The sequence below is a fragment of the Natator depressus genome, chromosome 3 (assembly GCF_965152275.1).
Source record: "Natator depressus isolate rNatDep1 chromosome 3, rNatDep2.hap1, whole genome shotgun sequence".
Classification (NCBI taxonomy): domain Eukaryota; kingdom Metazoa; phylum Chordata; order Testudines; family Cheloniidae; genus Natator; species Natator depressus.
In genome coordinates this window covers 19,868,291-19,895,082 of record NC_134236.1, presented here as the reverse complement: position 1 = coordinate 19,895,082, position 26,792 = coordinate 19,868,291, and the positions used below count along the sequence as shown (strand labels likewise).

At 42.7% G+C, this 26,792-nt stretch overlaps 1 protein-coding gene across 6 annotated transcripts in view; it reads right to left on the bottom strand.

Annotated features, from left to right (window-relative positions):
• ITSN2 (intersectin 2) overlaps positions 1–26,792 on the bottom strand; it is a 126,518-nt gene that overhangs the window by 49,063 nt on the left and 50,663 nt on the right. For 3 of the 6 annotated variants that reach the window (XM_074947502.1, XM_074947503.1, XM_074947505.1), the window contains exons 12-27: positions 26,403–26,665; positions 25,063–25,212; positions 24,659–24,799; positions 23,255–23,342; positions 22,447–22,586; positions 20,449–20,529; positions 17,003–17,139; positions 13,883–14,343; positions 12,545–12,666; positions 6,600–6,775; positions 6,207–6,351; positions 3,309–3,514; positions 2,177–2,241; positions 1,067–1,233; positions 653–698; positions 456–577 (exon numbers count right to left, since the gene is read on the bottom strand). In XM_074947502.1, coding sequence (XP_074803603.1) covers positions 456–577; positions 653–698; positions 1,067–1,233; positions 2,177–2,241; positions 3,309–3,514; positions 6,207–6,351; positions 6,600–6,775; positions 12,545–12,666; positions 13,883–14,343; positions 17,003–17,139; positions 20,449–20,529; positions 22,447–22,586; positions 23,255–23,342; positions 24,659–24,799; positions 25,063–25,212; positions 26,403–26,665 — 2,510 coding nt within the window. Of the gene's footprint in view, positions 1–455; positions 699–1,066; positions 1,234–2,176; positions 2,242–3,308; positions 3,515–6,206; positions 6,352–6,599; positions 6,776–12,544; positions 12,667–13,882; positions 14,344–17,002; positions 17,140–20,448; positions 20,530–22,446; positions 22,587–23,254; positions 23,343–24,658; positions 24,800–25,062; positions 25,213–26,402; positions 26,666–26,792 lie in introns of all 6 variants that reach the window. The other 3 variants (XM_074947500.1, XM_074947501.1, XM_074947504.1) reach the window with 2 other exon arrangements.

Here is a 26,792-nt window from a genome sequence, read left to right as displayed (position 1 = left end):
TTAAAATGATACTTTGCTTTTTGAAATTACTACTGTAGGTAGTTTATGAAGTTTGCTTTCAGAGCTTTCTGAGGGCAAAATGCTCTGTGAATGCAAGGAATTAGAATATCCTGTACTAATTTCCCTCCTGCTTTTAAGAGGTCCTGCTATTTCATCAGAGGATTGTTACCATTTAATATTTTAACAAAGTTAGCACTGTTTTATTAGTTAAGTGGTTCTTCTGACACTAATTATTAGTTTTTATTAATTGCCAATACTGGACCCCTACATTCTGCCAGGGTTACAAACACTGATTTTCAGTGACAGAAACAGGCCCAGCAATATAGGTTTTATGTGATGTTCAAGTACAGTTTATATATGGCAAAAAGAACTTAAGAGCTTCTCACTTTTTAAATTAAATCACAAAAATTGCTCTCATTATTCATTCTGTGAAGATTATTTTTTCCTTTAATTACCTGTAACTCTCCTTGCCACCATCCACTAGGGTTTTTCTTCAGAATAAGTATCAGCTGTCCTGGAGCCAGACTAAGCTGTTCTGTCCCTGATGCAGCATACGCTGTAGTCACCTGGGCAATCTCTGAAATAAAAAAAAGACTGGTGAATAATGAACAAATACAATAAGCTAAAGGTCTGTAAGTTACATCAGACTCACCAGGTTTCTTATTTAGTGTCCCAGTTCTGCCAGCAGTACCAGGACCCTACAGTCAAAAGGTACAAGATTTTAATTTGCAGTGCTAACAGCAGAATTTACCGCAACTTTCTTTTTTTAATATTCTTCTTTTGCCACAAATAACATTTTTTCTGAATTTTTTCCCTTTACCAAGCATAATGGTTTGAAAAAAGGCAAATCGCTTTCTTGACCTAAGCATTTATGCCCGATACACCACCAGAGAGCTACAATTTAATGCCCAAATTTTAGAATGTGAACATACTACCTATATACAAGACATAAAGTGTAACTTGTTGGTTTTTTTCACGTCAGAATTCTAGCAAAATACAGTAAACTTATACAGACAAAAATAAAATCTTCTTGCTTTAAGTAACAAAACCCAAGACAAAAACTCACATCTTGATCCTTAGGTTTGACATAGTTTGATGGAAAGATGCCAGTTTTGTCAGCAATGCTTCCTGTCCACCATTCTCCATCTTTCTGAGTGACTAGTATTTCTTCTCCTTCAGCAAAAGTCAAATCTCCAGGTTCAGAGCTCGTATAGGAATAGAGTGCAACATACTCTGTTCACCACAGAGAGAGAGAGAGAGAGAGAGAGAGAGAGAGAGAGAAAGAAACTGCATTAGTTACAGTGAAAAAGTGTTTGGCCTCTCTTGATTACAGCTGAAACTAAATTGAATTTTATCAAAACCCTAATACAGTAAATACAACAAGAGGCATGCTAGTCACTTTTTAAAAAATCTCTCATATAAGGGTTGCTCAAGCAACTTCATAGTATGGACCAACCTTCCCTCTCACTTAAATTGCATCCATCATCTCACCTCCCATTTGCAATTGTGCAGACTCTCTCTCGGATGTGCATGCACATAACATTTCTGTGACAAATGTAGCAACCACAGGTAACTGCTTACAAGGAAAAGTAATATATTTGTAGTGTCTGAATGTGATTTAACAGATGGAAATGAGGAGAGTTAGTACCACGTGAACAGCGACCGCTCTATGGATGATCAGTGGTCCACAGACCACAGTTTAAGAATTGTTATATAGGAGAGATTTCAGCTTGGACCCACACTTCAGCACAATCATTTAAATTCAGAAAAGCCATAAGAAGAAATACTCCATACGCATAGTGAACTGCATAATATCTGATTATCATGGTAGAGATCAAAAGCCCAAGTGACTTTTCTAAGCAGAGTCTACACACATTCTATATAGTCTGGAAGGGTGGGAAAATGGGTAAATACAGATCAAATTAAAAAGTTCAGAGATTGTCTCTCACAAATTATTTTTCCCATTTGAACTTATACTTTCTCCACTTAAATACATAAAAGGAAAAAAACCGGTACACTTAGGAATCTAAAAAGCACTTGTGACTGTATCAGATCTCTCTAACAGTCACAAACCTGATCAAGGTATAATTCTACGCATATCCATTATTAATTTACATGCTATTAAACAGAAATTAGTTTTATAATTTCAAAACTGACATTGTAATTGCATGCTTACCCTCTCCAATTGTATAAGATGGTGTACTAGGCTTCTTGTTTACAGCTGCATAAATAGTTTCAGGTCTGCAGACATAAAGATCCAAGTGATTTAGTCTGGCTGGTTTAACAAAACGTTCTTCAATTAGTAATAAAGATTTAGTACAGTGTAATTTTCCTATTCTCTGAGCGACAAAAAAATTGCAGCCAAGCATTATTTCATTCTCAATTGGTATATATTACTAATGCTGTTGTCCCCATTACATTTTTTAATTAAGTTGTTGCAAGTGGTCACTCACATTACTGCAATATCTCCTAAATATTATATAGGTCATGACTAAGGAATATCAGAAATTCTGCAATAACATTAATTATTAGCAAAAGCTAAACAATTAAAAATTTATTGGGGATCAAGAAAGGTTTACCCTAAGAGCAAAATATATGACTTCAATTAATCATATGGAAGACTCCTAATTTAAGCTACAGGGTTTGAAAAAAACAGTCACAAATTGTGGTGATCAAGACATACAAAATCTTTATTTTAGGTGTAACAACTTGACATTTACTTAAAATTTGCCTTATTCTAGAAAAATCACAAAAAACTTTAAGTCATGTATGTGCAAAGATCACTTCAACCACCAACCTGTAATCATCTCTAGGTTGGAATGAAGCAGCCATTCCGTGGCAGCAGCACTACTCAGATTTTCAGCAATTAACTGAACCGTTAGCTTGAATACTAGGATAGTCTGGCACTACTTTTGACAGCTAGGAAAAACACCACTATTTCTACAAGATGTGCCACGGGAGTGTATAATGATTAATGGCAAAGACATCTCAATTTTGTACGTCATCTAAAAGTTAACACCTCCAGCAGCGGAGTGCCAGCACCATGCTGAGATACTGAATCAAGAGGAAGCAGCATGTCACCTGTTGAATAACCACACACCCCTTTTTTCTAGCACCCAGCTTGAAAGATCTAACATTTACTGAACAGGCCCAACATTACTTAGCTTGTGAAAGCTGATTAAAATTACAGCCCATGATGGCATGGTGCAGGTCATACATGCTATTTAGTTCCCATAATTTAAAGTATCCCCATGTTTTTCACTCTATTTTCAGCTGTTGAATACAAAAATACCAACAGTCTCACTTACTCCTCTCGTTTGTTTTCATTTCCAGGCAAGATCTTGACATAGGATTTAGGAAACCATCCCCTTCCTCCATGCACCTCTCCAAACCACCAGTTTTCCTGCTTCTCCAGCACAGTAATTATATCGTTTTTCGAAAAGTTCAAGTGGTTATCTTTTTTTGCAGTCCAGGAGCAAAGTGCCTGTGCTTTTAAATTCTCCACAGCTTGTCCCTGTTCAAGTAAAAATACAGACGTTAAACAACTTTAGTACCTATTACTTATGCAAGTTTCAAAAATCGCCTCTTGTACTCTAGGTGCGTTCACTCCTAAATGCCAGTTGAATGAATGCTGTCTTGACCACAGCATTTTGCACTGCCATATGTGCTATGTGGACTCCGGAGTGGTCTCTGGACTCTGCTCCCTACTCGCCAATTAAGTTAGAAATATCTTAGACATGTATCTGGTTCTACAAAACAATGTTGGCTGCAGTGTCAGCAAAAATATACGCTTTTAAGAGTAACTCTGGAAGGGCCCACACATTGGTAGTCTTCTGCCTGGAGGTAAAATATACCTTGTGGTAGAAAAAGAAAGGAAACAGTGGTCCCCAAATGGCTAGGTAGGGAAATCTGAAAGATCATCTTGAGGCCCAAACTGATGAGATAAACACATGCTTACCTGTTAGGTTCCTCCACACACTGCAGCTGCTATCCTTACAAAATCCCAAAGTTGAAAGAAATTAACCCAGAGTAACACAATATAGTGAAAGAAAAAAATGGTTACTTATCTTCTCGTAACTGTTGTTCTTCGAGATGTGTTGTTCATTCCATTCCAACCAGGTGTGTGCGCGCGTGCACGGGAGCCGGAAGATTTTTCCCCTAGCAGCATCCCTGGAGTTGTGCCTTCATGTCACTCAATATAGAGCCTGCTGACCCGCCACCCTCTCATGGAATCATAAAATATCAGGGTTGGAAGGGACCTCAGGAGGTCATCTAGTCCAACCCCCTACTCAAAGCATGACCTAATCCCCAACTAAATCATCCCAGCCAGGGCTTTCTCAAGCCTGACCTTAAAAACCTCTAAGGAAGGAGATTCCACCACCTCCCTAGGTAACCCATTCCAATGGTGAGCATTGTGACATCATAGCCTGCTTTCCCCTTGGGATGGGAAAGTGCCAGCAATTTATCCCCCCTGGGAGGGGAAAATGGTGCCATATGGCGCAACAAGTCCTGGGCTGCTGCGAATGCCTCCGCAGTCAATGGGAGCTGCAGCTGTTGGCTCCTGGGGTCGGCAAGTGAGGAGGATCCGGACTCAACTGCACCGCCACCGGGACAGGAGTCGACGTGACCCTAGCCAGCCAAGGGGCCGAGGTGGTGTGGCCCCACTGGGGTCTCACAGTGGCCAACTCGTTGGACTTGGCCAGGGGAGAACGGCCCCTCTCCAGCCAGCTTTTCTTTTGTGGCACTGGTGGTTGCGACCGGTGCCTGCCCAAAGCCTGTCCACGGGAGTAGCTGTGACAGTGCCGAGAGTCTCAATATGAGTTCTCTCTCAGCACTGGTTCCCCAGTAGATGGTGCTGGGGCACTCCGCACCAAGGAGGTGGTGCTAGACGCGGGATCCCTTGATCCAGGGTCTGACTGGGGCCGGAGCGCAGCCTCCGTAAAAAGGATTTTAAGATGTTGGTCTCTGTCTTTCAAAGTCCTAGGGCAAAACTCGCGATAGATCTTGCACTGGTCTTCCTGGTGGCTCTCCCCTCACGAAGTGTGCGGGTCACTTTTAGGCATGCACTTGCCACAGGCCTCACAAGTTTTAAAGCCTGGGGACTGCGTCACACCACGACACCGGGAGCGTTGGGGGAAGGGGAACCCCAAAGAAAACCTAACACTAACTATATCTACACTACAAGTACTAATAACTAACACTAACGGTATCAAGAACTATATACAACGGACACTGAACGGCGCTTGCCAAGGCAAGAGCTAAAGTATGTTCCAGCTTACCGTCACTGGTCATAAGAAGGAACTGATGGGCTGGCGGGGTCGCAGGGCTCTATATTGAGTGCCATGAAGGTGCGACTCCAGGGGGCACCCAGGCCGACCTGACGAGGGGAAAAATCTTCCGGCTGTTATGCATGCGCACCTGCACACACCTGATTGGAACTGACATGAACAAGCACTCGAAGAAGAAGAAAGAGTTTAACGACCAGATCCTCAGGCAGTGTAAATTAACATAGCTCCACAGACTGCAGTAGAGGTATGCCCACTCACACCAACTAGGAATTTGGCTTTGTGTTTAGATCAGGGGTGGGCAAACTTTTTGGCCGGAGGGCCACATCGGGGAATAGAAATTGTACGGCAGGCCATGAATGCTCATAAAATTGGGTTTTGGGTGCAGGAGGGGGTGCGGGCTCTGGTTGGGGGTGCGGGCTCTGGGGTGGGGCTGGGGATGAGGTGTTTGGGGTGTAGTAGGGTGCTCCGTGCTGGGATCGAGGGGTTTGGAGAGCGGGAGGGGGATCAGGGCTGGGGCAGGGGAAGAAGCTCAGGGGTGCAGGCTCCGAGTGGCACTTACCTCAAGCGGCTCCTGGAAGCAGCAGCATGTCCCTTCTCTGGCTCCTAGGCGTGGAGCGGCTCCCGACCCTCGGAGCAGGGCCATGGTGCAGCTTCCGGGAGCTGCATGGTGTGGCCCCCGACCTGGCACCCCGATTGGAGCGCCGGAGCAAGGCTGAACTGCGTGGTGCGGCCCCGATTCAGCTCCCCAGTGGGAGCTCACGGGCCGGCTTAAAATGGCTCGCAGGCGGAGCCGTACTTTCCCCACCCTTGGTCTAGATCACTGCAGCGAACTGTTAGAAAAAGTGTAACTCATCTATACAAAAGTATATCAGTATTGTTAACATGAACCTAAAATACATAAAATTCTCACCAACATACCTGTCCATGAACAGGAGAAACAGATCCTGGGGACACAGTACGAGTAAAAGCGGATTTTTTCTGCCATGTTGTGTTAACAGTTAGGCTTGAGAAAGGTACGTTTTGGTAATCAGTGTCTTCTGCTGATCTACCTGGTGAAAGTGGTCTGCAAATTTAGCACAAGCACAATTTTTCTTAGAAAGTACATTAGCAAGACCTACTACTTCTTACATATGCAAAATGCATGTGCTGCCCAGTGCAACTCAGAAGATCAAAGTTTAACTTGCTGTATTATAGCTCTTCCTCATATAGTCGCTATAATAAATTTTCTGCATTTAATTTACAGTAATCCATAATGTTATTACATAACATTTTATTTTATCCAAAATTAGAACGGTCAATAAACAAACTTACTCTGGAGGAGCTGAGGTAGTAGACAAAAATACTGTAGGAGGAAGTAAGGCCTTTTTAGGAGATAAAGCTTTTTCACTTTCTGGTATTTTTTCTACATAGCTGCATGGAAACCAGCCAAAATGACCTTGAAAGCTCCCATATAGCCAACCAGGCTCTCCAACGGTTTTCTCATCAACCTGAAACCGAAAATATTAGATAAAATATTTGCTGTGTCAGCACCTGCTACAATTCTGTGGATTTAACTGGAAAAGTTGTGACCATAAGGATCAGACCCCATCATCTGCACTGTCATCCCATTTAAAATTTAGCCTTTTTAAAAAAACTAAGAATCCCATTGCCTAATAATATACTGCCCCAAGCTGTATAACAAGGCTATTTGCTCTTATAAAGCCCACAATTACTTTTTAAGTGGGAAAAAGGATAAACTGCTGGTTTTGTATTATAATGCACCCTTAGAGAGATATTTACAGTTGTTTTATTTAAAGGCTAAAGAGGACATAACATGCCTCTGAAGTTAATGGAGCTTGTCGGAAAGTTACTATGATTACTATCATGATTATTTGTGTTTTAGTAAGACCTCAGACCCAAACAACATCAGGATTCCATTGTGCTACGCATGGTAGAAACACAGAGTAAAAGAAAGGGGCTTCAAACAATTTTTATATAGATTAAGTTTCTTCTGGCTAAGATACATAAACAAATGTTTCCATCTACTGATCACATCTTAAAATTAGACACTATGAAGTTTTTAATCAAAATATTTTATGAGTATCTGAAATTATCCAATATATAGAGTTGCATATTTCTAAACGGGGGTATCAAAAGTAAAAGAATGCTCAGCTAATTATATCTTGAAACTAACAGATACCTTTCTTACTTCCCTCTCTCATGCAAATATGTAACTTAACACCATAAAACCAAAGTCTAATATTTAGAGATTTCAGAATACTGGATTAAATTGCTTTGTTAAGTAGAACTTGTTGGACAACCTCCAAGCACTGCTGGGAGCCGAATGCAAGAGGGAGGGTTTGGCCTTGGTTCTAATTGAGCAGGTCGAGATGGACAGGAAACTATATGGGAGGTTGAATTGACAGAGCAAGGATATCTGAGAACCAACACTCCTTCATCCATGCTGGAGCAACAAGAATGAGCTTGGCCTCATCTGCTTTGAGCTTGAGGATGACCTGAGGAATGACTGAAATAGGTGGAAAAGCATACAGAAGAGTTGACCGCTAGCTGCAGTGGAAGGCGTCTGAGAGGACTGAGGCCCTCGAGAGCAGAACAGTTGACACTTGGTGTTTTCCCTCATCACAAACAGGTTCATCGCAGGGACATCCCATGTTGCAAAGATGACTTGACGAACACTCTCCTTCAGGGACCATTCATGTCTCAAGGAGAAAACCCTGCTGAGGTAGTCTGCGAGATGATTTTGAACCCCTGGAAAATGGACTGCTACCAGGGTGATGTCTCCCTCTACGCAAAAGTGCCACAGATTGATCGCCTCTAGGCAGAGTAATCTGGAATGTACCGCACCCGCTCCCCTTTGCTTCTTCAAATAGTACATCACAGTAGCATTGTTGGTGAGTATGTGATGTGATCTCGGAAGGCACAACATGAATCGTGGATGGCCTGAAGTTCCAACACATTGATATGGAGTGAGGCTTCCTGTTCCAACCACACGCCCCACAACCTTAATGAGTCCAGATGCACTCCCCTCCCACGCACCCAGAAGGGAAGTGTCAGTAACCACTGACTTAGTTGGAGAGGGCCAAACAGAGGGTACCCAATGGCACGCATCGTGTGGGAACTCCCACCAGTGGAAGGAATCCAGAACTGCTGGAAGAAGGCGAACTGACCTGTCCAGAGAATGCAGGGCAGGGTGGTAAACTGTCCTGAGCTGCATCTGAAGAGGGTGAGGGTACAACCTAGAGAACACCTGCGTGCAAACAGACATTAGGCACAACAGACTCAGATACACATGCACTGTCATGGAAGGCTGAGATTGCAGACTGAGGCAAAACTGTTGAATTGCCTGGAAGCGGTCGGTCGGTAAGAACACCTTCGACCTCCTGGAATCTAACAGAGCCCCAAGGAACTTGATTTTTTGAGTGGGAGCCAAGGTTGACTTTGTGGTGTTTAAAATGAGTGCTGACAGTCGAGCAAACTCAACATGGTGTCGATGTGGGCAAGAACCTCCTCTCCAGAGCTCTCCTTCGGCAACCAGTCATTGAGGTACAGGAATATGTGGAGTCCCTTCTTCCTGAGATAGGCCATAACCACTGTCATGCATTTGGTGAAGACGTGGGGGGCAGAATAGGGGAGATCCGTATACTGAAAGTGGCTTTCTCCTACCACGAAACACAGAAACTTCTTGTGGATCAGCAGAATCACCACAAGAAAGTAAGTATCCTGCAGGTCCAGAGCAATGAACCAGTCATTCTGACACAAGACAGGAATGATAGCCAATAGAGTGACCATGTAGGATCTCACGTACTTGATGAATTTGTAGAGGCCACAAAGGTTGAGAACGGTTCTCATCCTGCCCTTATATTTCAGTATCAAGAAGCTCTGGGAGAAAAACCGTGGCCCTGGTGTTCCAGTGCTCCCAACTACAAATACAGCTCAATGAGCAATGTCTCGTGAGAGGAATCTCTGTAGAGGAATGTGGAAGTGGGTGTGGAGAGGAAATGGATTGTGTAGCCAGATCTGACAGTGTCTAGAACCTATCTGTCAGAGGTAATTGAGATCCAAGCATTGTAAAAGCGGGTCAACCTGTCCCCAAAGTGATGGGGGGGACAGAAGGGATGTAGTAATGACTGGACCACTGCTCTGGACAAAGGAGACAAAATGAGCGCTTAGCCTGTGCCAAGGGAGATCATGCGGACTGTCTGAAGCCCAAGCCTCACTGCTTCCTATTGTGGGAGCTATCCCTTTTTCTAAGGTAGTCCCACTGTTTCAGGGGAAAGGTTGGACAAAGGAATTCTGCAGGTGATATTGTTGTTCCTGCTGTGCCTTTGCATGGACGGCACTTATACTTCCAAGGATTCCAGGGCTAAGTGCCATTAGTCTTGTCCGAGAAGAAGACTTAGTCATCAAAGGGCAAGTCCTCAATGGCTTGCTGGACGTCCAGAGTGATCCCAGAGTTTTGCAACCAGGAGGCCCTCTTCATAGTTACTGCCAAGGCCATAACCCTGGCCACAGTGTCTGCAATGTCAAGGACAGCCTGCAGGAACATTATGGCCACCAAGCCGCCTTCCGCAGTGAATGCTCAGAACTCCTCACACAAGACCTTAGGCAACTGGTCCTCAAATTTAGCCATGGCTGACCAACTGAGAAAATCATACTTGGCCACCAAACCTTGTTGATTTGTGATCTTAAACTGTAAGGATGATGAGGTATAGATCTTCCTGCTCAGAAGATGTAACTGCTTGGAGTCTCTGTCCTTGGGGGTAGACTTGAACCAACCCTGCTGGGCCGTTGTTTACCACTGTTACGTCCAGCTAATTCGGGGCCAGGTGAGAAGAGAACCCCTCAAATCCCTCCATGGGAACAAAGAAGCGCTTTTCCATGCACTTAGACCCTGGCGGTACCGAGGCTGATGTACTCCACAGGGATCTCACTGACTCAAGGATCACATCACTGACCAGGATGGCCACTCTCCCAGGGACGGCGGGCTGTAAAATATCCACCAGTTTTTGTGTGTTCTCTTGGAGGAACTCTGCCTGGATACCCAGTAATGCAGATATGTGGCATAAGAGGTCCTGGTACACCTTAAAGTTGTCCGGAATAGAAGGTGAGGATAAACCATTCAGCATGGCATTGTCCAGCAACAAGGCCTCAGGTGAGCCAAAACTGGCTTTCACTCCTGGAAAGATGTACCCAGGAGAGAGCAGACTGCTGATGCTTGGGCTTGCAGTTGATCTGAAGCCACCTACGACCATGCAGGTTACTTTGACTTCAAATGTGATGAAAAGCGGTATCTCTGCTAATAAGGAACATTCCACTGAGTCCAAGGCCACTGTTACAGATAGAGCACTCGTGGCCAGCAGAGCCCAGGCCAGGGACCTCCTTCTCAGCCCTGGGGCACACGCCAACCTTAGGAGCCTTACTGTTCCACTGGCATCCCCTGAGGTTCATCGGGTAGGGTATGACGACTCTGACTCGGAATGAGAGCCCCGAAATCTTGGCAGTATGGGTGGAATGATGCCCAAGGGAGTCAACAGGCGGTCCGATTCATTTGTCTCCCAGAACAAAGTTGGAACTGGTATTCCCGATTAATACGGTTCCATCTGTACTGAGCATGCTGGTGCCACAGGCAGCATTGGTCCTGACGCTAACAGTGGTCCAAGAGTGCCCAAATGTGTCAATGTCAACGGTTGCAGCGTCAAATGCAGTGGGGCCAGAAAGGGTCTGGGTGCCAAGGTCCCCTGCACCATTTCCAGTACCGGCTCCATCCCCACCACAGTGAGGAGAGTGTCTGGACACAGTGTCAACAGACACCAAGGTTCAGTGGCTCACTCCGTCAGAAGTGCCAGAGTTGGCACAGCCCTGGGAAGTCCTGGACCAACGGTGAGGTTGGGACCGAAAGGCAGGGGAGGTCTGTGGTTTCCTGGTAGACTGACGACATGGACGCAGGTAGTACTGGCATCTACCTTGTCAGTACCGGACTCAATGGACACCCGAAGGCTGGAACCAGAATCAATGGTACAGGATTTCTGTCCTTCCCACTCAGTACTGGGAAAGGTCAGATATATCCATGCTATCGCACATGCTGGAACTGGTCCTGTGCCAGTCTGTGCTGTTCCTGGGGGAAACAGAAGAGTCGCTCTGTGACCTGGAGCAGTCCCAATTGGTCTTATGAGACCTCTTCCTCGGTGCTGACAATGGAGTACGGCTCCTCTGCCTCTTCAGCAAGGCGCCTGCCCCAAAACAAGGGGTGGCAGCACTCTCCAAGCCTGAGGGCAATCTTTGACCTGAGGAGGGCCTTGGTATCAGATCAGGCTGCATGGCCTGTTCAAGCAGGTGCTATGCGAGACAAAGATCCTGCACCAACTGAGTCCTCTTTTTAAATGATATACACTCTTTAAGGCGGGCCTTGCCGAGGCAAAGCAAGCACTGCGTGTGGGGGTCACTGTTGGGGATCACCCCTCCACAGGAAGGACAGTGTCTAAACTAGACTAAGACTAAATGCGAGGTTGTGACACTACAACCAAACAGACCTCTGACTGCAGCCACAGGCAGTGAGAAGGAACCGAGAGGGTTGGAGCAGTGCTGCCTCATATAGCCAAGGGAGGGGCCACAGCCACGAGGTGCGAGAGCCACCCTTCTACAGGGACTGCTAGGCAAAAGTCTCTGACTCCAGTGCGCTGGGCGCGCACACATCACATCTGCATCTACTCAAAGAACCACCATGCAGATAATGTAACAGAGAACACTATTCAGATCTTTAATTATTTGGGAGAAACCCTCAAACCTATTCAAACCAGGCAGGTCAGGTATTTAATAATTCTAGCAGCACGAATAATCTTGTTTTATACACTTTTATCTATGACAATGTTTGCCTATAGCAATGCAAACATAGTAATCTTCTTTGCAGCCTTATATGCATACCTGCAAAATGTTGCACTAGAGATGGGAGAGCAATGATTATTTAGCTTATTCTTGTTATTTGTTTCACAAAGTTTATAACAGCAATAATGATTTCCAAGCTAGGCATTTCATAGTAGTCAGTGCCAGTCCTTGGCCCTCGACTCCTCCATAACGTGTCAGTCCTAGAGGAGCATATTGCTTAAATCGATCCCACTAACCCCTCCTAAAAAGAAGCAATTACTGTAAATTTGAACCGATCTAAAATGTGTGTGTAAAAAAAAAAAAAAGCATTAATTTTGATGAAGACATATGTTAATGATTTTTGTGGTTAGTTTAGTATGAACTACCAGTCTTACCTGAATTACATCCCCAGAATTAAAACTCATCTCGTCATGATTCCTTGCTTCGAATGAATATAAAGCTCTGTAATTCACCAAGGCAGCTGAATTCCTAGATTCTGAGGCACTAACTACATTACCTGAAAGAAGAAAAAGTATTACTGGTATTTATTATTTTGGTACTTCAGTAGTGCTAAGAGGCAACAAGCTTGTTCAGGGCCCCACTGTGCTAGGCACTATACACTGATATAATGAAAGGATGGTCCCTGCCCTAAAGACCTTACAGTCTAAGTGTATGGTGAGAGATAACTGGGTACAACAAACAGATGGAAGGAGCAGAACATCACACAGACTATTGATTAACGTAATAAACAGGAGTAGCAGTGAACACAGATGTGCTCAGTCAAAATAGGAAGTCTTTGTCTTCCTACCCATCTCTTCTTGTTAAGTATCTTCACCAGGATCAGTGTTTTAATATTTTCTTTCATTTGTGTACAGAAGTTCTACATTTCCTTCAAACTGACTAGAAAAGGCTACCCCAACACTGAGTGGCCTGCAACCCAGGTGACATTCTTGTCAAGGAGAAACTTAAAAGCCCAGAACAGCAAAATATTACATATTTGTATTTGATATAGTCTCAGTCTCTAAATTTCTCTAAGTCGATAAGTAATACTACTAAACCAGCCACACTAAAGCCATAACAATGGTTAACAATTAGCAAAAAAAAAAAAAAAAAAGCATTCTGTAATTCTGCTTCCACTAAGTCAATAGTAAAACTACCATCAAGTTCAATGGGAGCAGAATTAGGCTAACACTAAGCATTTTTCAAAATCCTACCCATAACGCCATGCTGACCTCAGTTTTGACCACCATCTAGTAACTGAGGTTATGATACCTATAATTTCTCTATCAGTGTTAATCAATGAATCAAAAAATGTTACTTTAAGGCTGTACGCATTCTCATTACTTGATTCTTATCTGTTCATTGACTATCAAAAATTGTTTTAAAAGAAATTATGAACATCTCATGCCACAACATGTGGTGAGTATTCTGTTGCATAGACAAAGTGCAGTAAAGCCAAAATGTTACTGCTCCGAGTGTCCAGGATTCTTAACTGAAAGCACTGAAAGATTTGTGGTCAGATCCTCTGTTGGTGTAAACTGTTATAGCTCAACTGACATCAACAGCTTTACTCCAACTGTGGATATGGTCCATGGTCTCCAACATCAATTTTTAAACACAAGACCTATAATACTGTCATTATTCTACATTAAAATGTTTAAATATGAAGTAACAATATTCATTCAAGACAAGGAACATTTTAAACAAAAAATAAATCAATAGATGAAGTTTACCTTCACTTCTCCACGTAGGCTTAAGATTTCTATCCTCAGTCTGTTTCAACAAGTCTGCAAATTTCTCATTTAAGTTTAATTTTGAAGTGTGTTTCTCTGACTCTTGCAGGTTGGCTGTATCTTTTCTTCTCTTCTCTTCTTCATGCTGTTTACGCCTCTCCTCAGCTTCTTTTGCAATCTGTTCTTGCTTCCTTTTGTCTTCTTCCAGTTGTCTCTGCCTTTGTTTTTCTGTTTCTCTCTGAGTCTCAGCTAGCTTGTTCCTCTCCTCCTCATGTTTCTCCTCAGCCAGTTTTTGCAACTGGAACTCCCTCTCTCTCACCTGGGCAGCTGCCTCCTCAGCTTTTTGTTTTTCTTCATGAATTTTTTCCTGCATTCGCTCTTCCTGTAATCGCTTTTTTTTCTCCTCCTCTTCCTTTCGGACATTTTCCTGCCATAAGTTCTCCTTCTCCTGTTTTGCTTTCCTTAATGAAAAGGGAAAAATAAATACATAAGTAAATAAGTGAGGAAGTGTTTATGGGATTAACCACAGTTAGTGATCTGGGAGTCACTGAAGTCACATGCAAGGCTCGGGTGGCAGAGCCAGGGCTAGAATTTACACAGGGTGGCCCTAAATGTAAAGTACTGCCCCCTCCACACTCTTCTAGAGTACAGTGAAGAAATGCTGGTTGACTAACCATAACAACAATATGTCGGTGAATTCAAGATCCCCACTTCGAGAGGAGAGAGAGAGCAGATCCCTGCTTGGTCCCCAAACCCAGAGTGCAGAGGAGAACTGACACTTGACATAGCAATCTCCTTCTGTTCAACAGCCACATGTCCCATGTGTCTAAAAACAAATGTCAAAAATCCTTCAAAGTGCCTGCACCTTTGGCACGTCAGAGACAATGGTTTGGGATGGTGCTGGGGTATTCGTTTGCTGTCATTAGCATGTGACAAAAAATTTATTTAATCAGCCTCAGCACTATCCTCTTCTTTTTCTCCTCTTCTAGCATTCTCTTTTGCTCTCTGTTCCCCAATCTCCCTATGCCACCTTCCGTCATCCACAGCAGGATCTCTCCTCCTGTTTGGTTTCCTCTTCCGTTTCTGTTACCCCCTTACTGCAGACCAAAAACTCTTGGGATAGATACCATGTCTTCTCACATGCGCAAACAATCCAGCACATCTTAGGCACTAATAAAATACAAATAAGATAGACTTATGGTCTGAAAACATTGTTCCTTGACCTTTCACGCCTGAGAGCTTCTTCGGCAGTGCCTCCATGATCAATGCTGTTCAACTTGATGTGCCAGGGCAGAGCAGAAAATGGAGCATTAATCTATCTATGGTATTTCTCGGGTGCCCATCATTTCAATATCCAAATCCCACATATGAAAAATGAAAAGTTGTTCAGAGATGGTCATAAAAGACTTTGGTCTTTACCAATACCTGGTTTGGCGAATTTTACTTATTACTTTTTGTTGTTGTAATTCCTGGTCTTCAGTTATTGTGGGAATTTATTGCAGCATTTATATTCTCTTCACTCCACAGTCTTCAGTGTAGTATCTGAGAATCTGGCAGTATTCTCTGAAAATGGCCAGGTTTGGCTCAGTCGTATCTCCATTTAAATCAGGGACTATTATCTCGAAGTGTCTCAGCCAATAACTTAGCTCCAATGATACTCTCCCCCCCCCCCACTTTTTTTTTTGGGGGGGGGGAGGAGTGAGGGGAAACGAAGGGTATCAGCAATCTGTCAGCCAATCAGTAACTAAACTACACAGGGCTGTACTAATACCGGGTTAGATTATCAAAAGTGCTTAGCACTCACAATTGAGGCCAGATTTTCAGAAGACCTCAGGTCCCATTTAGGTAGCTAAATGAGAGAGTCAAATTTTTACATGCACTCAGTGCCTCAGCTCTTTTGAAAATCTGGTGCCAAAGCCCAAACCTTAAATTGTAGTAAACAGGAAGCCAATGCAGTTCCTGGGAAACAGTCGTAACTGGCCTCATTCTAGTCTCATTTACACGAGTATAAATTCCCAATAACTTCACTGACAACCGTTATACCAGCATAACCCCAGTGTAAATGAGAAGAGTGTTTGGTATGAATATGCTCCACCTACATCTAAGCCTCTGAACAGGTGGGCAGACACATTTTGCACCAGCTGTAGCCTCACATATCGCTCATTATCGTAATGCAGTGTGAACATCATAAAGGCATAACATGACCGTAGCAAGATGCAGATCAGACTGACGTGAGTGCAGCCAGCTAACCAGATAACTGAAAAAACTTTTTGGCCAACAATGCCACTTGAGAGTCCTGGACTGATCAGGCAGGGGGTAGGGGAAGTTGACAACAGAATCTGGAAAGAGCTGATACAAAATAACGTAGGAGCAAAAACAAGATCATTTACGGACAAAAGAAAGGATCCTTTTCCACATAGGTAAACATGAACGTTTTCTCGCTCATCAGGCAAGAAACCAACATAAGATCAGGGATTGAAATGCAAAGAGGAAACTAAGGATTAATTTAGTCTCTTACCCTTAAAACTAGTAACTTGCGGACATTCACCTGGTTTTCAAGATCATCATATCGAAGTTAGGCAGTCACAATGTTCGTCCAATTTCCATAAATATTCAGGGACTATGAATATTACACTGTCAGAGTATGAATGACTGGCAACTAAACTACATTTGTTCATTTAGTAGGAAGCGCTTTTTAAGTGGAGGGAGAAGATGTACAATGACAGCAAAACAAGGTAGAAAATGTGATTAAGTAATCTTAAATGCATGGAAGCTGTGTATTGGAGAAGAGATTAAAAAGCCCAATTACAAAAATGGATTCTCAGGTTGACACATCAATCTTTGAGAACAACACTTTCATCAAATAGATTTGTCATATTAAAAAGGGTAACAGACTGGTTCCTACATACTAAGGGGAAGGAAATTCAGAACTTCAGAAATCCTTGTATTCCATGTAAAAATTCAGAAGGCTAGTTCATGTAGTGCTGCTCTCTTAGTTAGGATGTATATTTTAATCAGTTAGATTTTATGTCTACTGGTATCAACATCTTAAGCTCACCAATGCAATATCCTGTTTTAAAAACTACAGTATCAGTGTTTTATGATTTTCAACCATGTTACCTTGCAGCCTCATCCTCCAGTCGCTTTTTTTGTGCAAGCTCAGCTCTTTTTCTTTCTACAGCTCTTATTTTCTCTTGTTTGATCCTGTGAAGTTGCTCAAGGGCTAAGTGCTGTGTGTTGTAGCTTTCTCTCAGTTCCTAATGAGGAAACACAATGAAGTATATCAAAGGACTGACAGGCAAATCCATTTTTCTAGGAAAGTAACTAAGCATTTTAATGCTTTGTGATCCAATACAAATGGACAGGACAATCTTAAAGTTAATAATGGATGTTGACTCATTCGAAAGAACAGAGTTAAACAGGAGCATATAAAAATAGCTGGCAGATCTGCAAACTCTTGTGCCGTTTATACTTGCAAAGTGCATCGTTTAGTCATTCCTCTGCTGGAGACTGCAAATATGATGGAGGGAAAAAGAGTGGGAATTTTAAATTAAGTACTTAAACACTGGGTCATCTAAGGACTAGAAGTACAGTGAAGTGTGTCTTCAAATGATCTCTAAACAGTTGCCTGGTGGAGATAGCCTTTAAACCACAAGTAACACAAAACAGTACTGGAAATTTTGGGTATACATCCCTTAAGATGGAGGCTTCCCTTCACTATGTTTTAGTATTTCCTTTATTAGCCACTGCTTAATTTAACAGAAGGTCGTTACAAAAAGAAGAAAAATATATATAGAAATTTGTTAATTATGGGTGAAATATATCATCTTTTCTATAATTATGATTCAAAGAAATTTTTTAAAAAATAACAAATCAATCCAACAACTAAGACATAACATAGTCATGTGCAAAGTAAAGTTCAGACCACAACATTTCCTCTAACTACGCTCAAACCAAAGGTTGAAATAATTGGTATGGAGCTTTGGATAACAGGCCCAAATTGGAATCTGATGCACTGGTGAAAATAATGCAATAGTTTTATCACTGTTGGAAACCATAAACACCCAGATACTAGCTTCTGGCTACATATGGTCCTATGTCTTTTAAAGCTTTTAACAATATTTTGTTTAAAATGTAACACATTCCCATTCCCTCATTTTCTAATTCCCTCATGTCTTTTTATAATGAACTTTTTCGCACCAGATCATTTAAAATTTCTTGGGTAATTAAATTTACAAAAAGAAACGTATCAGCAATAATGATCTAGTATACACTTTAGCAGGTCATTAATATATTTGTAGGACACTACAGTTAATCTTTTTTAAGAATCACATTGTATTACATACACATACTGATGAATAGGTAGAACACAGACTTTCCTATCAGATTATTTATCAAAAGAGAGCAATTAGGAATGGTGCATTCCCATTGCAAAACCTGACATTTCGTAAGAAGTCTAATTGTCTATATAATGTAATATGAAAAAGATAATACAATAAAACCTCCATTGGATAGTGAGTATCTGCAGCAACAAACTAATCCTCATTACCTATAACAGGCAAATTATTCCATAGAATTGCACAGACATAGGTGGGGAACAATTTTTCTTCACATTTTAAACAGTTTGAGGATCACTGTGAAAAATATCATTTTGTTCCAAAATCGAATGGTCCATTAAACAATTCAGAGAGTAATTTACAAAGAAAGGGAAGGATACAAAATTTAAAATGGATGGTTGGCTGAAATACAATAAGCAAATGACCACAGCATAGATGTGACCACAGCATAGAATTTCCATTGCGTTAAGGAGAAGAGCTATGAAAGCTGTATTACTAAATTAAACCCGGTGGTTTGGCAGAATCATATTACAGAATCATGCAGATTAACCTTAGGGTTGCCAGGCATCCAGTTTTCGACTAGAATGCCGAGTAGAAAAGGGACCCTGGCAGCTCAGGTCAGCACTGCTGACCGGGCTGTTAAAAGTCTTGTCAGCGGCGCAGCAGGGCTAAGGCAGGCTCCCTGCCTGCCCTGGCTCCACGCAGCTCCCGGAAGCGGCTGGCATGTCCCTGTGGCCCCTAGGCATAGGGGCAATCAGGGAGACTCTGCACGCTGCCCCTACCCTGAGTGCTGACTCTGCAGCTCCCACTGGCTGGGAACCACAGCCAATGGGAGCTGCAGGAGTGGTGCCTGCAGGCACGGGCAGCGTGCAGAGCCCCCTGGCCTCTCTGCCTAGGAGCTGGACATGCTGGTCGCTTCTGGGAGCCACCTGAGGTAAGCACCATCCAGCAGGAGCCTGCACCCCAAGTCCCTTCCCACGCCCCAACCCCCTGCCCCAGCCCTGAGACCCCTTCCACACCTAAACTGCCTCCCAGAGCCCACAACCCCTCCCATACCCCAACCTCCTGCCCCAGCCCAGAGCCCTCTCCTGCACCCCAAACACCCCATTCCCAGTCCCAGCCCAGAGCCTGCACCCCCATCTGAAGCCCTCACCCTCTCCTGCACCCCAATCCCCTGCCTCAGCTCTGAACCCCCCCCCTTGCATCCAAACTCCCTCCCAGAGCCTGCACTCCAACTCCCTGGCCCAGCCGTGAGCCCCCTCCTGCACGCCATACTCCTCGGCCCCAGCCCAGAGCCGCCTCTTGCACCCCAAACCCCTCATTCCTGGTCCCACACCAGATCCCTCATCCCCAGCCGGAGCCCTCATCCGCCCTGCACTCCAACCCCCAGCCCCAGCCCTGAGACCTCTCCCACACCCCAAATCCCTCATCCCCAACCCCACCCCAGAGCCTGTACCACCAGCCAGAGTCCTCCCCCTCCCCCACCCTAGCCTGGTGAAAATGGATGAGGGTGGGGAAGAGTGAGCAAGGCAGGGAAGAGGGGATGGAGTGAGCGGGGTGGGACCTCAGAGAAGGGGCAGGGCAGGGTAGGGTAGGAGTGTTCGTTTTTCTGCAATCAGAAAGTTGGCTACCCTAGTTAACCCGGGCACTGATGTAATTTCAGGACTCTTCTGAACCCAGACCAAATAAATCACGGAATTGACTCATAGCTGACAGGTGTGTGTGTGTGTAGGTGAGTGAGTGTGTGTGTGTGTGAGTGTGAGTGAGAGAGAGACAGAGACAGAGAGACAGAGAGAGAGTGTGTGTGTGTGTGTGTGAGAGAGTGGGGGGGGGGGGGGAGTGGCAAATGAACACGAAGAAACTAAGTGTTTCTATCAAAATGGGAAGATAATTTTTTGGTGGATATTACCTTACCTGAAAAGAAAAAGCAGTACCTAGGTAATAAAGCTAATTGAATCTGTTAATGTTTCAGTCCATTAACAAACAAGATACACATCAGTATTTTCTGGCTTTGCTTTATAAGCAAGTAAGTTTAAGCTGTTAGGATAGCAGAAGGATTTAAAAGCAAGCAGAAAAGTAAAGAATATTCATTCTGTTTTTGAAAAGTTTTATTTTTAAACAAAGATTTTCAGTTGAGTTCTAAAGAGATAATATATCCAAAAAGAAAGGGAAAACAGAGAAAAACCGTGAAATAATTAAAAGCAAAAGAGCCAAAGATTAGAAAATAACCTTAAGTAAGAGGAAGAGGTTGTTGAGACAGCTTAGCAGAGACAAAAGGCACTGAAGAACAGAATCATCCATATTCTCACACTGCAAGATAAGGCAGATAAAAAGCCAATTAAACTTTGTAATGATTTTAAAAAATATATTGTAGGGAAGACTATATTGTTGATGCAGTCACTGAACATAACTGAATTGCTCTCACTAACCAGCAAGCCATGCAGCACACATGTGATTCCAAATGCAAGCACCAATATTGTGGGTAATGTTTTCTTTATTAAAAAAAAATGTTCTGAGAGTTTTTTCCCTTAAGCTCTCTTCAACAGATGCAATGTGGTCCTTCCTTTAGCCAGAAGGGAAATCATACAATTTATTCTAAAGTTCACATCAATGCCACTATGAATAAGCCAGCAAACAGAGCACAGTGACAACACCCTTGTCAGAAAGTTGTACGCATCTGTCTGATAAACTGACAATATATAAACCACACAGCCTCCTTCAATTACCCTCTGCACATTCTGTCTCCTAGTTAAAGGAATACAAGCATCCATGTCTATTGCCAAAAGTGAATATCCCATGTGCTGTGCTGGCAGATGTAGTATTTTCTTCCAATACAAATTAAACAATTAGGATACTCCATTTACAATCTGCAAAATGGTAGCCAAACAACCTTACTGCCATAGGGACAGAAACTGCAGGCGCTCAGCAACCTCAACCCAAGTTCCCTCTAAGTTTCACTCAGGGCTCTGGCGGGGAGACGCGCACCTCCCCCGGCCCCAACCCTTCCAGGCCAGACAGTACTGGGTTTATTATGGCAGCAGACCCACCCTCAGCAGGGACCCCACCGGCCCAGCCCGGTGCTCCACTTCACTTGTGCTGCAGCCCAGCAGCAGCAGCCCTGGCTCTTCTCCTCTCCAGCCCCTTCCCCGTGCTCCTCTAGGCCTGCCAGCCCAGGGCTTCTCCTCGCCCCCTCCCCACCCCCCAATCCCTCCTGCCTACTCACTCCTCTCAGCCGTCTGGTAGAGGGCTCTTCTCTCTGCCCCTACCCTCCATCACCCACAGGCAGCAGCCACCGGCTGCCTGCCAGTGACGGGGAAGATGGGGGGAGGGGGGATGGGATGAGCGGAAAGGAGCCCACAGCTGCTGCTGCTCCTCCGGGCCACCAGTGATGGACAGTCTGCTGCTTCGAGCCAGAAGCTGTGGACCACTAGCAGCCCAGACTGCGGACAGACCTGCCATGGCTGGGGGAGGGGCACCCCTCCCTTGGACCCAACCAAGCCTGTCTTGGACCTGCCGTGGCTGGGAGAGAGGTGCCCCACAGCTGGCCCCAACCCAGTCCAGCCCTGGAGCTGCCACGGCAGGGAGAGGCGCCTCTCCCACCTAGCCCACGTGCTGCTATGGAGAGAGTGAGCTGGGGGGAGTTCTCTCTCCCCGCCATAGCCCCGGGGCATCCTGCACCCCAAACCCTTCATCCCCACCCCACCCCAGAGCCCACACCCCCAGACGGAGACCTCACCTCACCCCCCCCCCCGCACCCCAACACTCTGCCCCAGCCCTGAGCCCCTCCCTAGAGCCCACACCCCCAGCCAGTCACACATCACCTCCATATTGGTGCCAAAACAAAATTAATTCCGCACATGCGTGGGAAAAATTAGAAGGAACACTGCCCTCAACTCTCATTTACTTTATGTATTTTAGGACCTGTGTTGAGTAAGAGTGAACTATGAGCGTGCCTTTGAAAGGCATTGTAACATGATGAACGCAGAGGAGTGGTAAGCAAGGGAGAGGGGGTGTTAACATTAATTATACATTTGACAGTTTTGAATTAGTTTCTAATTGCACATTTGCTAGATGATGTTTGGCAATGCTTATTCTGATATTATAAAATAGGCACAGACTTTCAGAAAAGACATGGCATAGGGGGACAGCAAATAAAAGTTTGGTGACTGGATGAGGAGGAAAACATTGCTTATTACTAAAGACAATATATTTACAGAATGCATGTACCTTGAGCTGACTGTTAAATGTATCCATTTCAGAGAGTTTGGAAGCAGTTTCCTTTTCTAGGGCATTTAATTGCTCCCGAAGTCTTTGGCATAATTTTTCCTTTTCTAGGAATTTCTTGTTCACTGAACTGATTCCTGTATCTGCATAGGAAAGATCATGTACTTTTACAATGATTTCTATTTGTATTACCATACTTTTCAATAACCACTTTTTTAAAATTTACATTCACTCCCACTTCAGAAACGAATTGCTTATACCACTTCTTGTGGTACATTCTCATACAGCTTCTAGCACGACTGGGCCTTGATCCTTGATTGAGGCATACAGGCACTACCATAACTCATATAATAAAGTTCGTATGACATCTCCTCTTCATATTGTATTAGTCTGATTAGATGCAACTCCTGAGGGCAGACACTTTGGCCCTCATTTGCCACTCACTTAACAGTAGTGTACAACTTCCATAAATTCCTTTGATTTAAATGGAGTTACTCCTGATTTTACACGACTGTAAGCAAAAGGAAAATCTGGGCAGCAAGGACCATAATTCCTCCCTGTACTATAGTCTGTATTGTCTATGTTTAAAGTTGTAGCCTTCTTTTCTTATCAAAACATATTTCTCCCCACATTTGTTAGATATAGGAAATGGTAGAAAGTAGGGACAACAAACAGTTCTGAATATTTGTTGGGACTTGCTGAATCTATGGTAACTATGAAGGAATGGTTAATAACGACACAGACAGTAGCCTTCCCAGTGAGTAAAGAAAAGCTAGTATACAGAGCAAAGAGTTTATCTGAAGACACTTACTAGGAGTGTTGTCCAGCTGCATGTGTTTTATTCTCTCATTTAATAACTGCTTTTCAGGAATTAAATGGACTAGTTTATTCTGATATTCCTATAGATATATAAGAAAGAGGAGCAATGTATTTTTAAGAAAGGTTAATATCTGTTTATATGGCACCAACCACAAACAAACAAACAATTTTTTAATATCACATAAAGTAAGTAAACTGTATGATAATGCATTGGTACAATTTTTCCCATAATAGGGAAAAAACTTACTATTCTATGATCACCATATATATATAAAAACTAAGTATTCTTCAACACATAAATTTAAAAGAGTTTAAATAACAAATGTAAAGCATATTAGCATAACATTTGTGTATTATGGTAGAACGTGAATTTCCAAAGAAATCCAAGCATTCTTTGAAACTAGCCATCAACTAATAGGTTTCAGTTTCTGATAAATAAAATAAAAACAAGTTATTATGTCGTGTGCTTTACTTTAGCATATGAAATTTCTAATACTTGAAATCATTCATCAATTTTAACACCTTGCAAGGGATTTGCCCCAATAGTCAATTGCTAGAAATCAGTGTAGCTGCACCACTGCTAACCCCATGTGTAGACAAGAGAAGGATCAATACACAACGAAGAAATATCAATTATTACTAACTGCAACTGTGTGGTTTTGGAACAGGTGAGCTTAAATCTTTTTTAAAAAAGTGAGATGAAATAATGCAAAAGCAGTTTTACAATTTTTCACATTAATAGTCAAACCCTAGGATTTTAAAATTAACATCCCCCCTCACCGCCAAATTTTTATGAATCAATGAAAAATAGAGTTGATTTTTGAATTCCATCGATTAATTGTTGGAATGATTTGATGAACATCAGCTCTTGCATCTTCCATACATGTTCCATCACGTTGCTTAATTCAGTGATCTGAAAACATTTGAGATATTGTAGACAGAGCGCTGCACAGGTCTAGTACCTTCACTGGAACGGTGAGAGCAAGAAAACACCTGTGGGAGTTTTACTTCTTTTTAGAAATATCAAATGTAGATGAAGAGGTAGAAACCAGGTAGGAATCTTATTGAACCCCACAAAATATCTTCCTATATAATCACTGGTAAACTAGCACATGCTACTGAAATTACGGTCAAAACCTCACTTCTAGCCTTGTAAAATTAATATCAATGATCATGAATGTACGTATTGGTTTCCCTAATGTTATAAATAATTTTAATAGGCATTGTGGAACCACATTCACTGGCCATTTCTACTTAGTCTTCTTTTCTGCATCCTAACCATTCAATCCCTTGATGCTATTGCACAAATCTTTCCTATAAGGACACACTACTGATGCCACCACAACTGTTAAAGGGAAGTGAAAAAGATCTGTAGGTTTAACAGGAAATCACATACCTGAAGTTGTTGTTGTAGCTGTTTGATTTCTACAATTCCCAAATCACATTTTTTATCTAGAGCCTCCAGCTCACTTTTCTGAATTTGTTTTCTGCTTCGAACATCTTGCAGTCTGCCTGTGATCTGCTGATGTTTGTCACTCTACAGAAACCACATGTTGTAAAAAAACAAAACAACAAAAAAAGTTTCTCTATCAAACTTCTCTGAAAAGATCATTTCTGCCTAAAGGTACCTTAAGAACAATTCTTAGAAAAAACCCTGCTTTGATTGCTGAGCCAATACTAAGTTAATTTCCTGATCAAGAAAAAGTTGTACTTAGCACTTTAATGTGAATTTTAAGATTCTTGTACAGTTTTAAAATACTGTATATCACTCAAATATATTTAATATCATGTGTGCCTCACCAGGGCTTCGAATTCAAGATTAAGGCTCTTCTTTTTAGAGGTCAACTTGACAATTTCTTCTTGCTCCCTGTTTCTCTGATTAAGAAGATCTTGGCGTCGAATTCTCTCCCATTCCAGCCGTCGCTGGCGCTCGAGTTCCTGCTTTGCTGCCTGCAGATAACAAGTTATATCACTGTAAGCTTACAATACCCTTTAGAAACTCTAAAGCAAACTAGAACTTTTACAGTGTTGATATCTACACATACATTCTGTAGCTAAATTAAGCTAAAATTAAATATTTCCAGTTTAACAAAAAGTGAGTGTTTAATGTACAGACATATGAAAGCTATATATGTATTTTCATACTTAGCAATATCTATATAGTTTGCCATTTAATGAACAAAATCCACATAAAAACACCTTGAATCCTAAATGATATCATTAAAGGGGACACTACAAAGGCTGGCAGGTCTTAAATTAGACCTAGACCTTGCACGTTCAGGTTTGCTTACACTCTTGTGCAAAGTAATCTGCCATTCTGTTCTACTTGTGAGTAGCACAGCAGTAAAACATATAAGAATTCTGCTCTTAAAGCACAATCTTATACATTTCAAATATCATATATGATCACAAGAATGGAAGATCTTATCCTACATGGTTCTGAACATCTCAACTCCCACTGGAAGGGAAACTGCCAGAATAATCAACTGTGGAGAAAGATAATTGGGTATAATGTAATGTATAATTCAGATACGAATTTGGTTTCACTCTAATAGTCTTGCCTCTAACTGAGAACAGTGCTGGGAACTAATAATGACTCAGAAGGCCCTTAGCATGATTGGTCACAGAGTGGATGCAATTTTAAATGTGATTGTGGACAAACCAAGTAAACCCAGATTTGTTATAGGATCGAAAGTAAAATAATGTCAGTTTCAAGCTTCAGTCGAGCCTAGTTTTGGGTTACAGTTGTTGGGGTTTTTTTTGTTTAAAAAGAGAACTGTAAAAGAAAACATGGCCCAGAATACGAAAGAGTCTTGAGAACCTGAGTTTTATCCACTTTAGGGGTTATTTGTAACAATAGTAGGCACAACATTTCAGACAAAAATGATGGTGTCCCTCCAAAATGACTTGCAATAGTCACACAAGGAGTGCATGCCCAAGCCAAGTTTCAATGAATGCCTGGCTCCCAGTTCTATGCTCAAACTACTAGACCAAGACTGCTTGTCTAGAGGTAACGCAAGTTCAAAGGCACATAAAAATTACAAGTTCCCAAATGGACAAGGGAATAACTTTACCAACTGTGTTCACTGAGTGTGGGTGCGTACTTTAAGGATTAAAATAAATAAAATTAAGGAAACAACCTCCCGCCGTTCTATTTCTTTTCTCCTCTCTTCCTCCCTTTGTCTTTCCAGCTCTCGTTGTTTCTCCAACTGCCTTTCCAGTTCAAGCTGCTTTTTCCGCTCCTGCTCCTGCAGCTCCCTCTCTCTTCGCTCCTGTTCTTCTCTTTCTTTCTGAGCCTTACGTTCCGCCTCTCTCTGCTGCTGCTCCAGTAGGACTTGACGCCGTTTCTCCAGTTCCACGTTTCCTTTCTCATAGTTTGCTTTTCTCTTGTCCTCAAATGTAACTAAAATAAGGCACAGAAGTTAGCACTGTTTTACACAGAACAATGGTTCAAAGCAGTTCCTCTCTTACACTGCTAATGCCTACCATGTTTTCTTATTGGCTAGCTCAAAACATCGCACCATGGATAA